At 45.0% G+C, this 15,891-nt stretch overlaps 1 protein-coding gene across 1 annotated transcript in view; it reads left to right on the forward strand.

Annotated features, from left to right (window-relative positions):
- The window catches only part of LOC121599289 (MOXD1 homolog 2-like), a 79,234-nt gene that overhangs the window by 37,323 nt on the left and 26,020 nt on the right, over window positions 1-15,891 (forward strand). The window contains exons 4-5 of the mRNA XM_041926998.1: window positions 3,922-4,077; window positions 11,553-11,825. Of these exons, the coding sequence (XP_041782932.1) occupies window positions 3,922-4,077; window positions 11,553-11,825 (429 nt within the window). The remainder of the gene's footprint in view (window positions 1-3,921; window positions 4,078-11,552; window positions 11,826-15,891) is intronic.

Below are 15,891 nucleotides of genomic sequence, written 5' to 3' on the forward strand. Positions count from 1 at the left end.
CACCAGGCGCCTCCGTTGCCTTGAGTAAATGTTAGGTTAGGTAATTCAAACTCCAATAAAGACCCCAACAATTATGAAAGATGTTGATTTCGCAAAACATAATGAAACCATCTCAATACTACGTAAGATCAGGGTTTACATGAAAAAACAAACAAACTAACGAAAATGGTTAAGACAGGATACATTCTGAGAATGTACACGTGTTGTCAATTCCGATGTTATAAAAGTTGTCTACAGCATTTAGTAGACCACGGGATACTGAGGCCTTGAGATAGCCAGCATTGCTCGTACACGAAGTGTCTTGGTAGGCACGTACTGTTGAATTCACGAAATCAGCACGAGACAAAAGTCATTGTTTTCTTTAAGAAGCTCGGTGAAAAACGTCAAACATTGCATGTTTTTAGGTATGTTGACGACCAGCCCTAGCAAACCCTAGGATCTTACAACAGAGTGTTCAAGATGTTCCTCTAGAGAGAAAGAGAGAGAGAGAGAAAGAGAGAGTGCACGTGTGTGGGTGTGTGTGTGTGAGAGAGAGAGAGAGAGAGAGAGAGAGAGAGTCTAACATCAAGTTTCTTGACACAGTAGTTTCGAAAAATAGTGAAGAAAATTATAAGCTTAACCTTTTTTGCTTTGAAGATCAGTTCAAAGTCTTGAATAGGGCCATACTTTACTCTCACATCATTCTTTGACAGCTCCTGGATTGGGAAAGGAATTGTCTAAGTGCATGGATCATTTCATAGCTCTGGATGAGTGGTAACACCAGACAGCATCGTGATCAGTCCCTAAACAGAAATATGCTTAGAGTCTATTTCTAAATGCCTTTTTAGGCCGGTTTCGTAGAGAAGAGAAGTTCAAGATTTGTTTTAAAACCATCAGTTCTTCACACCACCGACATCATGTTTAATGCTCAAGCTTGTCTCATTGATATTCTAATTAGGGGATTAAAATCAAATAAGATTGTCTAGTGTGCTTACTGAAATGAATTTGTCTCTGAAAATCTGTAACGTTCCACAATAAACTGCCTATAGCCTAACTATTCAGCCGATCTGTTTAAGTTCACCTCCTAAGTAAATACCGGAAACAGTAATAGAATATAACCACGGGAAAAAAAAAACATTCAAGAATAGACATTATGGGTCAAAATCAATAGCGGAAATTTCCACTTTGATTTACACAATTTTCATTAATAAAAATGGTTTTACATAAAATTCTACTGCTCATTTTCCAAATATTGACCCGTATAATGCTGTCCGATTCACCTTTCGTTCAACTGTCCGATTGAACGTGAAGGCACACTATAATTGCCAGTCGATTAAGAAACGCTCAAAGCCTTCCCGAAACCGATCTTAAACGCTATCACGCATCACATCTAATCACCCCTCGGTGGAAGTCTTCACCCAGCCAAACGGCACCGCAACCCGCGGCCCAAGCACAACACCCATTAAATCTCATCCATCGGCTTGCACATAAATTACTGTCCATCATTCGCTGCTACGTACGGTTTGTGCTCCACTGGCGAAGCCAACGCGCGGACGCCCTTTTCCCCCACAGGATGATTGGTGTCCCTTGGGACGCCACACCGATTGGGTACCACAGGGAATTTGGTTTCCTGTCCGTGGGTTTCATGGCGACTGTACATGTGTGTGTGTGTGTTTGTGGGTGTCGTGAGTGCTATAAAATAAAATGGCGATGACAAATTGTAGCAATTATTTCCACCATAAATCATGCGTGAATAAACTATGAACAAACCTTTGCACGGTGCGTACGGCTCAGGACGACGATGGTTGTTTGCGATTGGTGGAAAAATTCTGCACCCATGCTTTAGACCGTTGGTCGTCACGGGTGAATAAGATCCCCTATTTTTTTTCTCGGCCGCCACACTCGTCTGCTTGAAGGCTTACAACGCGCTGCCCACTGCCAATCGAGCACAACGGAAGTGGTTTTGCCCTGTGAGTGCGTGTAAAGAGTCCGTGCCCTGCGCCCGGAAGGAGGCCGGAAAATTAGTTGCCAATCGGCAATGCTTTCACCGACCCCGCACCGCCGAAGAAAGCGAACGTGCGCAATATTTGTACCGAAACAAGCGCGTCAACGGTGGCATTTTCGACAATTTGTGTGAACAATTACCTCGCCACTGGGTTACCGCTCCAGCTGAACCCACCGCCGGTAAGTGCCGGTAATGAGGGACTGGGCCCGAGCCCTCGGTTGGCTGGCCGCGCACCGTGTCGTCCGCTGGCAGCTGTCAGCGGAAGCCTGATGTTTATGACGAGCAATTTCCGGAGGTGACCCGATTGCCCGCAAAACAAAGCGTCAAAAATCTGCAACAGTAGCAAACGGCGGCGTTCCAACGCTGACCGGCTGTTGCGCGGCGTTGGGCTCGGCTTCCGTAATTAGGACCATGGGTGAATCTTTCCCCCAAAGCGTGTGTCTGTGTGTGTGTGTGTGTGTTGGCACTTTCTGTAACGGAAATTATTGTTCCGTGAGGTTTGCGCTAATTGTCGTGCGACCATTGCTGATGATGGATTCGACAAGGGACAACCCGAAACGAAAACACTCGCGCACAAGGATAATTGTACGAAAGGACGGTGGATGCTCGTGGTGGCGGCGGAGAAGCAGCAGTGCGACAAGGGAACGTCCATTTCCGGCATGTGACGGATTATCGAATGAATGATGCAAGCAGGGCTTCCGGGCGCTGCTGATGAGTTGAGGCAAAACTACTCGAAGCTCGAACGAAACAATGTTGGACCCGTGCCAACGCGGTGCGCTGGCCACGCGAGTCGGCTTTTTGTGTTGGCAGTGGACATGAATTACCATATAATTGACTGACGAGGCATTTGCTTAGCTCAAAGGCCAAGCGCTCGGCAGGTTTTGGTGCTGCTGGTGAGCTGCCGACGGTTATCCGATGCAATAATGTTTGTGCCGAGATTTAGGGAGTTTATTTGACGTTTTGACAATGTAGTTTGCTGGGCTATTGATGGAGTTGGAGCTTCGAGTTCTGTAGGGAGCGAGATAGGGAAACGTTGTGATGTCCTAGTTTTTCGAATTAAGCTGTTTGAGATAATTTTGAAGAAAGTATTTTTAGAATTTTCAGATGTACTTGCATAGGTTTTATATGATCTTGTGGATCATTCCTCTAAGAAACATCAGATAAATTGAACACGAAAAACCATTATATCTGTTTGTGTTATAATTTAGATGAATACTTTGCGGCTATAGAAATAAAATCCATGGTAGAGGAACATTCAATAAGATTTTTGTTTTTACATCAAACACATGTGTTATGTTCTACTATTCGATTTTCATTACTCACTTCCTATTGTTAACGTCACAAAAAAACGTGACATGAATGTTCAAAATCCAATAAAGTTATATAAAATGTTCAACATTAGTACAAATAATCGTTGTTACAGATATTACACGTTCATGTGAATTCGAAAATGATTAAAAACTTGGCATGAAAATCTAACTCAACTTTTAGCCTTACAACCTGAGGGCTTTTCTGAAATGTCTGTGATATCAGCAGAATGTAATTTTAATTGGAATGCTCTCACATTGGTTAATTGATAAGAAGCAATTCTAACAGGAATTTAATTAAATGCAAATAAGATCCTATATAGTATTAAATTGCATAATGTTTAATAATTGCTTTGGAAGCTTTGGAATTTATTGAACAGCGCTCAAACAACTAACTACACAATCTTTTAACATATTGATGTAACACTATTGGCCTTTATGTTGTTTTTGCTTTAAATTAAGTGCAACGGTTGGGGTTTTTTTTATTTCTACTTAACTTTACACACGCAGTTCAATGAATGTCAACTGTCAATCATTGTCACCTATAGACTTTCGATTCCAATGAACTTCTCCCCATGCTGATGGTGCGGTTTTTTATTTGTTTCTTTTCCAACGTTTTTTCTCCCCCAGGATCGTCACATTCGCCCGGACAGTGACGGTGAACCAATCTACGATGCCTCGCAGGACTACACGCTGCTGCTCGGCTACGAGAACACTACCCACACCGTAATTAGATTTAAGCGCAATCTGGATACCTGTGATATGAAGGATGACTTCCCGATAACGGTAAGTGGCTATGTTGCAAGTGTGTGTGTGTGTGCCCTTCCAATAGTTCAATCCAGTCACGTACAATGTGCTCGAGTGGCAGCAGAGACAACTGCCACTCGACACACACACACACGTGGCAAGCATCTACTTAGCGCACAAAGTTACAAGTAGCCAATTTGGTAACATTCTCCTTTGACAGCGTCAAGCGACAGCGCGACAGCGCAGAGAGCGACTTCACGCGGTCCACCACCACTTGTAAGATCTGTATCCTATTGTTTCAATCGTGTCCGTCCGACTGCAAAAAGGGCAGTAGAGGAGGGGGCGGTTGGGAATGGCCGGAAACCAGGTTCCAGTTCGTTGATTCCGAGCTCTGACCAAGACAACCGGCAAACCAATGCCAATGCGAAATTCAAATTTAATCGTTTGCAAACTGTTGCCATAAATCACCGACGGACGTTGTGCTGGTGGTGGTGGTGACGATGCGGTTGGTCGTGTTGGTGGCTGCTTCCTCCCGGCTTCCGGAGCCCCGGGAGGGAGGCAGTGGGAAGCGTCTAGCTCACTTTTGAGGCTTAAAGAGACGACGGAAGCCGCACGGCCCATTCCCAATTCCCCAGCTGAGTTGAGGTTAGCTGTGCTGAGGTTCGTTCGGGATTGTGTCTGTGTGTTTCGGAAGAAGAGAGTCAAACCGAGATAACGATCAAACGATAAAACGCCTTGCACCACCGGCCACTGTTCATTGGCACCGCCAGCTCGCACCCAGCCGCAAGCGTTGGAAGGCAAATGGAGCTACTCAGCATCGAGCCCGTCCATCAGCGGTCCATCGACGGACCGATTTCACCGATCAGGTTTCGAGGTTGCCCATGACTCGCTCTCTCTTTCTTTTCTCTTCCTGGAGTGGTCGTTTCGTACCGGACGACCGGTCCAGGATGCATGCCCGCTGTCTGCCGGGACGGGCGAGAATCATCCCCGGGAGGAAAATCGATTTGCATACCGTTCGGTGTATCACCTTGCGCTAGTGGCAGTCAGCAGGTCGATAGATTCATCGGTTTTGCAACACAATCCTCCGGTGCGCACCCAGAGAAAGGCAAGAAATTACGACGCTTGCGAAAAGGGGCACAAAACGCCACTCGCCACAGGGAGGAGGAGGACAACCGAGCTCGAAAACCCGTCGATCGGTTGACTATCGCTCGTTCCCGGAAAACGATTTATAAGGCCTGCAATCGTGTAAAAGGGCTGAAGGTGAGGGCGACGGTCCCGGAACTTTGCAGCAAAATCGGAAGCGACCCGCAGGAGTATTCCAACCACTCGGGCGGGTGTCTCGTTGCGTTACGACGACGCTGCTGGGTGAGAAAAGTTTTGCCATTCTGCCTTCGCGTAATCTTCCCTTCGGAATTGCAGCAGCAGCAGCAGCGGGGGGATGTAGCGTTCCAATGATGGCTTTTCCCTTCCAATCAGTACTGCTTTTGCGCTTACCAACCCCTTTTCTGTTTGCTGTTGCCGCTGGTCCGTGTGCAGGCTGCAATTTCTGTTCTTCCCGGCTCCGGAGATTTTCTAACAAACTCTCTCCAGAGAATGGGGAAGACCTGATTTGCTTTATCGAGCCGGAGCTGACGGCGGGCTGAAAGATGAATCCAATTTTCTTGCATTTTAGTATCCGAAAAACGCAAAACCAACAAACCTCATCTTGGTTGTGCTTGCGATTATCCTCGTAGCGAGTGGAGGACCTGCCGCCATTGGAGAATGTCTTGACTCACCGAAGCGTGCGCCGTTAATAAACAGAACCAGAGGCATTACAGGAACTTTTCCAATTAGTTTGGAATTACGATGACAGTAGAAAAGCCTCGATTTGGAACGGGAGGGAGTCGTTCACTTGAGCAAAACCGAACCTCAGCTCGCCTTAAAATGTCGCATCCGGTGGGGGGAAATGGAGTTTCGGGGCCTTAAACTCAGATGATGCTTTATTTATTGTGTAATTAATTTGTACCACTTTTCGGGTTCGGCCGTTGGAGGGGGCTGCTGAAGTGGCTGGTGTCAGGGGAGCATTTGCTGACAGCTTGCAAGTGGTTGGGGGTTTAGTGCTGCCTGAGAGAAGGCGACATTTGGCAGTTTGAAGTCGTGAATCGTAAATCAGATGTGATGGGACTTTCTTTTTTGTTGTTTGCCCTGTCAGCGTGTGTTACGTGCTTCTTTTTATTGGATTGAGTTTAAGTCAATGACTATTCTCTGAGGATAAAGGCTCTCTCTTTCTGTTTCTCTCTCTCTCTCTCTCTTTCTCTCTCTCTCTCTCTCTCTTTCTCTCTCTGAACGGCATCATCCCCCTCTTCCAGCAAGGCAGCAAAGACAGCGGCAAACTTGCAACAAATCGGATAAGATAATCTATCAACCATCTTCTAGCTATTAGGGCCTGTAATGAAGAAATTCGATCTCCCCCGAAAAAGGAGCGCCCAAAAATTCCAATAGCAAGGCGTGTGTCTAAATCTTGTTAAAATGGAACGCTCTCCAAAACTGTTCCATGGCCTTTCCCGCCAGGGTGCGCTGCTGGTCGGTGCCAGTCGGTTGTGGGAGCAATCCAATAAGATCGGCGACCCATTAGCCAACTCAAACCACAAACTCAATTACGGCCACAAAACTCAATCATAATCCCGCACACTGGACCAAGCCGCCGCGCTGGAATTATGAAGCCGAGCGATTTCCCATACAACGATAGTGTCCCTCCCCGACCTATGATTCTGTTCTCCGATCCTTGGACCACAAAGTCCACCAAAAAACCCCCCAAACGCACTAATAATTTCTCCCACTCCAGTGCTGTGCGTTCCTAGATGAGTGGGTAGACAGTCGACTGGGTTGTTTTTTCGCTCCATTCCATATCCCTCGCCCGGGGTTGGTTCGATTTTCCAAAAACCTTTTGCCCCCCAAAACCCCCGGTAAAAAGGTAGAAGCAGCGCTTATCTCGAGCGGTAAATTCCATTAACTTTCTCCGCTGCACGTCGGGCCGCTGAAAGTTTTGTACACCCGCCCCCAGACACACTAGATGCTGAAACCAGTGTTCCAGTGCTGGAACGGGCCCGACAAAGCGAAGGCAAGCGAATCGCAGATTTCACTCTCCGAATTTAATTGAGATAAAAACCTCCGGGGTAGATTAAGGTGTCGGAATAGTCAAAATCCTGTTTTCTAATTGGAAATTGAATTATGAAAATAAGGAAACACAATACTCCTTCTCCCCCGACCTCGACGAGAATGGCGAGTGAGATTTGTCCGATTGTGGTGCCTGGGGTGGTCTCGAACGGTACCGGCTGGGGCAAAACACAAAAAACCCTTATCGGAATACTCCCTTTCTTAGAGATGGCCAGTGAGGAGGAGAAAAATAGGAGGTGAAGAAATAATATTTGAATATAAATTGAAATTAACATGTGCAGTGATACAGACGCAGAAAAGGAGGGTGAGAAAACGAGCAATCAACGAGCGGAAAACATTCGGTGCAGCCAGCTGTACAATCTGTTTTGCTGGTTTTAAAGTTTTTTTTTTTAATCTCAACAATGCCACTTTTGTAGATATTTAATATTTGTAGATGTTTGATTTACAATCTCAATTTATGTCTATTAAAGATTGTTCATTTTGTACTGTTTTTATACTTTTAATTGGCTGGGCCAAATCATTATCATTTGCTTTTTATGTATCTTTTTTTCTTCTTTTTGATGTACAGTTCTTGTTGTTTGCAGGATTTTGTTGTTTAATTTAATATGATGTTTAAATGAAATTGAGAATTTTACTAAAAACTAAAAAAAAAACTATATTTTTGCCATAAATTTTAAAAAAATATTTTCATTTTCAATCTTTGGAATGAAAAAAATAAATAAATAAAAAAAACTAAGTAAACAGAAAATCCCTTCTGGTTTTTACATGATACAGGGTTTCCAACGATTTATTGGTAGGTTCCCTTACATGTTTGGTGTGTTCCCATATTTTTTTGGTGCGTTCCCACGATTTTTTGGTCGTATCCCAGAATTGTTTGGTCCAATTGTATTGATATCGAATTAGAAAATACCAACAAATTATGGGAACGAACCAAAAATCTTTGAGATACGACTAAAAATCATGGACACTGACCAATAAATCGTGGGAAACCCTGTAAATGCTCTAATGAGTGATTATAAGTAATAGTTTCATGAAGAGAATTTAATTTTTCCATTATAATACCTTTGAATCGAAAACATTCGCTTAGAAGCAATTAGATAAATAACTATTTTATTTGCTTATTTTATCATTGAATCATTCTTGAAATAATTGAAAAACATAAATTAAACAACTAAACCACCTTGCTAGATAAAGCAAAGTATAAACTCCTCAACGCAGCATACCACGGCCCACGGAGGGAAAGTGTGGTGAAAATAATTCATTCATTCAGAAAAAGCAGCGCAATCCTCCTCCGCGTGCACGCTTTATTTTAATCAAATATGTTTGCCACTTATTTCATAAATTCATGCGCCTCATCACCGACGCATTTACCCATCAGTCCCGGTTCCGAGTCGGTGGCGTGGTCGAGGGCGCACTGAAAAATCTAAGAAAGGCGATGCACAACTCAAACATTTCACCAACTTTCTTTCACCCCTGCACGGCCGCATTCCGACGACGGCGAGCGTGGCATGATAATAAATTCCACTGGCCGGCACAGTGGTTGCCCGCTCCACAGTGCCGAGTAGCTCGCTATCTACGCCCACTGCCTGCCCTAGTGCGTGGGCATTCATTTGTAGCCGAGCCACTCAAGCCCCCGACCCAGTTCGGGGAAACAAACACTTATCTAGTCGGATTTTATTTACCCTTAAAAAACCTCCCACCCAAACCCGAAAAGCTTCACCTTCAATTATAATTCGAGTGTGCCGAGATGATGAAAATTGCGAGCGCGAGGGTGAGAGAAAGGGGCGCAAAAAATTTGGTCCTTCGAACCGGATCACGTTACAGCTACAGCCCGGCACGGGGTTTGTTGGTCGGTGCGTGTGCAATGCAAAGGATTTACATATGGAATTGAAATTTAATTACATTTTTCTCCCTGCGCATTAATTTATTCCAATTGTAATGCAAACATTTTCGCAACAATTCCCTGCCCGTGGTTTGCTGAGCTAGAAATCCTACTGGTGAAAGAGGTTCAGGAGCGGGTTTGGTGAGTGTGTGTTGTTGTTGTTGGGTAGACGGTGTGTCTGACATGCCACTGCTTTTAAGGATGATGGATCATTTTAAACTTTTACCGTGCTGGAAGTGGTAACGGGCTTAACTCTTTTCAGACACACGCGCACCGCGTACAAAAGGATGAGGCTTTTTATTTGGAACTAATTTACAACTGTAGCCTACATTTAGGCGCACAGCTCCAGCGAAGTGGACGCATGGTTGCGCATGAAACTGTATTCCCATTTGTTTGCTACTCAATACCGATCCCGTAGAGCGATAGAGCGAAATAGATAGCATCCCGATAGCATTGTGTTTTTGGTTTTAAAGTGTTCTGTCCTGGCAAGTTTAACCAATCCAGAATTGGGCAGGCCCGAAAATTGCTCCTTTCATCGAGGTTCCATCCCGTCCTTCAATCGCAGAACCAATGCTGATGCACGCCAAACTCTTTCTCCTCGCTGTGTGTGTGTGTGTGTGCCATTTGATAAAGCGTGCCACGAAACGAAACAGATAAAATTTCATGCTTAGTAATTCCATTATTGCGCAACGCATATAGGGAAGGCAGTACAAATCCATTCGCCGTCCCCATTCGGTACGGTGAGTTTTGAGGCGCAGCTGCAAAACCAACGACTGGGACGGTTGTGGTATGCGGCGGGGATGAGTATTATTACGCCTGAATGCTTACCAATTTCAAATCAATGCTACACCATTCCCCCACCCAGAGCTGTGAAATGCTACCACCACCACCACCACCACCAAAACCGGATAAAATAGAAAACACAGAATAAAAACTGCCCTTCAAACACAACTCCCATGCGCACCAGAGACACTGGCACAGTGGTTGTGAGGGTGGAAAATATTGCACTTCTCGGTGCGCTGCATGCCTCCTACCCCACCGTACCCAGGCACGGTTAGGAATTGGTCAGGGCCGGGTATTGAAAATGTTGCATTTGCGCTTCGGAATTGGGTTTTGGCGATTTCCGATGAATTTTCCACCCCAGAAAATGCCAATCCCCTCTTTATTTTTGAGTGTGCCTGTGTTTGCGTGTGTGTGAGAGGCAGCCGGATCAGCATTACTAGCTCAATTGCACCGAAATTGTTGGCCCAATATTTCCGACCCGGAGTGTGGCTGATCTGTTTTTTTTTCTGTTTTTCATTGGAAACAGTTTTGCTAACCACTCTTCCATCTCACGTCAGATGTGAGAAGGATGTGCAATTTAAATCGATTAGCCTGCCGCTGCTCCGGCCAATGGCAATCCAATGATCGAAACGGCAATTAAATGCTGTCCTGCGGGTGGGAATGGGTAAGCATAATGCCTGGTCCCCACAATGAGTGTAATCGACAACACAGTCACTGCTGCAATTATTGCACTCTAAGCGATGTTCCATGGGAACGTGAAAGGATAAAAAGCATGTTAGATTTAGAATCAGTTATAATATACGATCGTTGAATGATTGTGGTGTGTATTAAGGAAATATGAGGTACATATGTATTAAGGTGCCTTTAAATATGTCATTTGGACCAATTCTTTGTCAAATAACTTTGTGTTAAATAGATTTAATAGAGATTGTGAAATATATTCACTTAAATACTGCAGTTTTATATAAGTTCGTATACATTTGATGAGAATCGGGCACCTTAATCGCCGGTCTGTTTGCAACTGTTCATTCGTTTGTCCCATAGTTCATTACATCATCCATTGCAAAGTTTATTCGTGTAGTTCGAGCAGATCATTTCATGCAGTCCAAATTGGTCAAGTAGTTTAATCTATATGCTGCAGTTTAGTTCTTTCTAATTCATGTGTGTATTCTCTTTTGAATTCATATTCAAAAAATAATTGTAAGCCCAAATTCCAACAGAGATCTTTCCCGAGATCTCTATTGTGCGAATTTCGTTTATTTTTTATACTATCACTGTAAAACATTCCAAACGAGTAATTTACTATAACATAAATTTATTTTTGGCTTATTTTGTTGATTGGATTTTATAGAGTGTTGTCATTTTCATCCTAGATTCCAACAAATTTCATGTTATTTTGGAACATTTTCTTTCTAATCAAATGTCTGATTAGATTTTTAAGATTCTCACATTGTATTTATTAAATTCTTATTTGGTTTGATAGATGAAGGATGAACGAATCATACACTATTCATTTTCCCTTTTTTAGGTATAGAGTGCTTTTTTTACGAGAAGATAACTTTTAAAAAAATGATATTTCATCTCAAAGTTTAAAAACAACATATTATAAATTACAATAATATCTCATGAAAGATTCACTACAACCACTGATTAAGTTGTAATAATTGTTTATTATGGTATAACTTCTTTTCAGAACGACACGATGCGCGTCCTCTTCCTGTACTCGAAGGAGAAGCCCCGCTCGGGCCCGAACGCTCCCCTGCCCCAGCCGCTCGTCGCCTTCAAGGGGTCGCGCTCGATCTTCCTGACGCAGCGCTCGGCCCAGGACGAGCTGTCGAACGCACCGAGCGTCAGCATACTCGAGCTGCGCAACGAAGACGTCGAGCTGCCGGATAGCGACGAAAGTCTGTACTGGTGCAAAATCTTCAAGCTGGACGACTTTGCCCAAAAGCATCACCTCGTGCGGGTAAGTAGAGAGGAGAGGAAGGGAAAGTAAAGCAGTGCTTAGTATAGAGTAGCTTTCAAGCATTATTGTACCCAATCGTTGGGAGGGAAAAACTCCACACCGTCAATAGAATGTGGCGTTGGTTTAGAATTTCTGAAAGCAATTTTCCACCCATCTTTGGTGGTTTTGGTTGAACGTACAAAGCAGCAACAACAGAAAATAATACAAAAAGCCACACTTGCCACCAGAGCATTAACACCAGCTGCAGCAGCGGCTGGACTCGCTCCCGGCAACAAAACAAATGGCACCCAGCGTCACCGCCACTGTCAACTGGAGCGAAAAATGGTCAACTATTTCCGGTGCCAGAAAGAGTGTGTGCGGGAGAAAAAAAGGCTCCACCCGCGTTCAATTTCCGGAACCGAATTTCATTCAATTTAGCGTCGGTCGGTCAACCGCGGACGTTCCCGGTCGGCGGCGGGGCCGGAGGAGCGTTTGCCGGTGCAACAAAATCGGGATTTCGGGCTATTCTTTTTGACGTTCTCGAAGCCCGGAGCAGAGAGAGCGAGCGCCCGCCGTTGGCGCGGGATGGCAGCATCAATAAGCATTCTCTCGCCTCGGTTGAAAGGAAATTCCATCAAATGTGAGGAGCCCCGGCCGCTTTGGCACGCCATAGAAACCCGGCACGAAATAATATTAATGGTGGAAGATTTTTAAGGAACGTCTAACCCGTTCAGGAGGCGTGAAAGCGTGGCGGAAACACATTGAAAATGCTTTCAATTTTTTTTTTGTTTGCCCTAAACCCCTTGGTTTTGGTCTGGATGGGAACGAGTTGGCGAGTGTGTGTTGCATGCCTGGAATTATCGTCAGATCATCGTGGTTTACCGCGCCGGAACGGATGCTAATACATCTTCATCGATCTGAGCGCCGGTGTAAGGATGTGTGCATTCAGCATTCCTGCTCGATGCCTGCTCCTATCACCCGTTCTTTTCACGGTGGCGTGATAAATATTACACATTTCCCGCGCTGCCGGGAGCGTACCCATCCGTTTGGGGAAGAATTTCTTTCGGATTATTTTACCACCTTCTGCTGGAAAACAGCGTTTGTGGTAGGAGCAACCCCTCCAACCACGATGATTACTACTATAAAGTGATTTCAAGGGGTGTAATATGTTCCCATCCCCGTCCCTTGCATCCATCGTTTTTTTTTGCGTTTTTGTTGCGAACCAACCTTCCGCGGCGATAAAAGCTGCCGCTTGCTTAAAAAAACGGAATGGAAAATTTATTTATAATGTGTATAAATTGGAACTGTGTGCCCGGCACCACCGACACGTGATGGGTGTACACTTCCAATTTCCGTTATCATTATGGTGATATATTGATGACGCGGAAGCGTGGAGCACACGTAACACATTTCCCCGGGTGAGACTTCGATGGAGAAATCTTGCATTCCGTTTGCTGGGTTTCTTTTTTTCCTCCCCTTTCCGAAAAGAAGAAGTAAAAACCGTCAAACGATTCGAACTGAAAGTGTTGGACATTTTTTATGTGTCTTTGTGCCGTGGACGACTCCTTCCTGTCCAGACGACGACGACGACGACGGCATCGTCGTTCGTGAGGCTGCGGGCATGAGAAATGGTTTCGTCAGCAGAATACTTCCAGTTGGAAGTTGAAATCCAGTTGGATAGGGCGGTTGGGCAGGTTTGAAAGATAAGAAAGTTGTAAAAAAATCATTTCCTCACGTTTTCGGGTGCGGGTGACGTTTTTTTGGGGAACACGAAAACGAAACTGTGGAACGTGTGTGCTGGAAGTTCGTTTCCTTCACAAATCCAACGCCCGAGCACGGGGAGATGAGGTGAAGTGTGGTGAAGCAACATATGCATCCGGATGTTTTGAAGTGTGTACAACGGGGTGTAAGGACAACTCCAAGGCAATGTAGCACCAGTAGAAGGCTGAGCTGGCGGTGGGTGGGAAATTGATTGGAAAATATTTCCCCCGTAACTCGGGGGGAGCAAGCAGCATTTACGATTTGCGACCGTGATAGACTGTCGAGTCGTTCGGGATCGTTCTGCTGACATGATGTCTGTTGATTTGGGACTTTGGGCGAGAGTGGGGGTAACACTGAAACAAAAAGGAATTTCGAAAGAGATTTCTTTTTTGAAGACGGAGGAGATATCCTTGCCTCAGAATACATCGCTCCAGTGGATCACAAAACCCATTCCTGAGGCAGTTTATTCCAAGCAGATTCTCGTCAAGCCGAATCGTTAATATCCTGTGCTAGCTCTTCTTCCTCCTTTTTTGCGTTTTGCTCTGTCTACTCCAATACAAAGCCACGCCAAGGATGGAAAGGCTACACCGGTGGCGGATGACGTTTATGCAGCCGGAAAGTGCAAACTTTCATTACAACACCCGGAACCCGGAACCAATACGTCTCGCCCTCGTTTTGGGGTGTCGGGGTAGCAAATTCTTTATCCCGTTTTCCATCGCGCGCCAGTGCTGGGCGAAGACCTAGCACTCACCAGAACCCTAATGTTAATCGCATCACAATGACACTTGCTTCCAGCGACGGCAGGCTCCGAGCGCAATTTTGCTGCTGTGAAACGTGGAACTAAAACGTGGAGAATTATTTTCGTAAAACTCACCTCACCGAATGGCGTTTTGTTGGTGAAAGCAAATATTTTTTTGAACAGCAGCAATCTTCGTACCCTGAAGCTTGTGCTTTGTGTGCGTACAAACAGGGTCACCCTATTGGAAAGGAATCGTTCCCTCGGGATTCCTTCGAGCTAGAAATGATGTGTATCATTGAGAGAGAGAGAGGAATAAACGCACCCAACTAGGGCCTTTATTGTTTCGTCTGGGCAAATATTTGGTCGTCCGGGGGTACGTTGTAATAATCTTTCCAGAAATCAACGACGAATTAAACGTCGCAAGAGGTCGTTCGAGAAAGGGGAATAAAGTCTTGAAAAAATAATAAAAATAAATCTGGTGAAAAGCGAAAGCCATTGTGTCGGTGGCGGTTGTGTTTGATTGAAAGCGGGCGGGTCGAGACGAGATACGTGCCAGGATCATGGCAGTAACCCGCGCACTGTAAGACGATCTGGGCATATGCGCAATGCGAAAACAAATCCCCTTCGAAGGAATCTGCATCCACAAACTGTACAGCCGTATCGCGCTCTCATTCCTTTCAGATAGCGCAGCAGGAAGCGACATTTCCCCAGTGGGAATTAATGCCACGAACCCGCGGTGTACAAAATGAATTATTTGAAACCACTCGAGGGAGCCGCAAGCGAGCTCGGGTTTGTAAAGGAAGAAGGCAGCACCGCGTGCTGTAAATGTGTGCCAAAGTTTGGTTTTTTCTTGGAGGCAACGAAAGAATGAGTTCAAGTTGTCGAGCAATAGGGAAGATGCAAAATAGGGTCGACAGGACAGTGGGATTTTGTAATTTGATCTGCTCGATTCTCAACTTTCCCCCTTTTTTGAGGCCGTTCCTTCCTTTTGTAGCTTCCCCTGCGAACGTTAATTAGAAATTAAGCGCAAAACGTGTGGACATTAAAAATCGCTGTTCGTTTGCCTAATGCTTATCGTAATAGAATGGCTTTAGAAGAGATTTTGATGTGCACGATGAACGCACAATCTCGGTGCGAGAGGGTGATGTATCCATTTATATATATTTTTGTGTGCAACCGTCTTGAGAAGCTGAGACGTTCTTTTTTTCTCTGTTGGCAGTCACTCTTTACTTTTCTCCCCCGTAACGAGCACGAACACAAACAGCAGTGTTTATTTCGCCCTGTTAAACAACTCTTCATCAGCACAATCAGTTGGCAGCGCCGTGAAGAAGGCGAGAACCCAACCATGCTGAAGGCATTCACAGGAATCGATAGTTGATCGATCAAATCACTCTTCGCAAAATGTCACCCCAGTCTTGAGAGATGCCATTGCCTGGCTTTGTATTTCTATGTGTGTGTGCGTGTGTGTGTGTGTTGGCATTTGTGCTTTGACAAGCTCTTTTCCGACAGCTTCCGACACTCGGCTGCAACTCGGTCGCTGGTGCTGTATGCGACGAGAATATTCATCAATCTCAATCGCAGCCGCGC

This window comes from Anopheles merus, chromosome 3L, assembly GCF_017562075.2.
Source record: "Anopheles merus strain MAF chromosome 3L, AmerM5.1, whole genome shotgun sequence".
NCBI classification, from domain to species: Eukaryota; Metazoa; Arthropoda; class Insecta; order Diptera; family Culicidae; genus Anopheles; species Anopheles merus.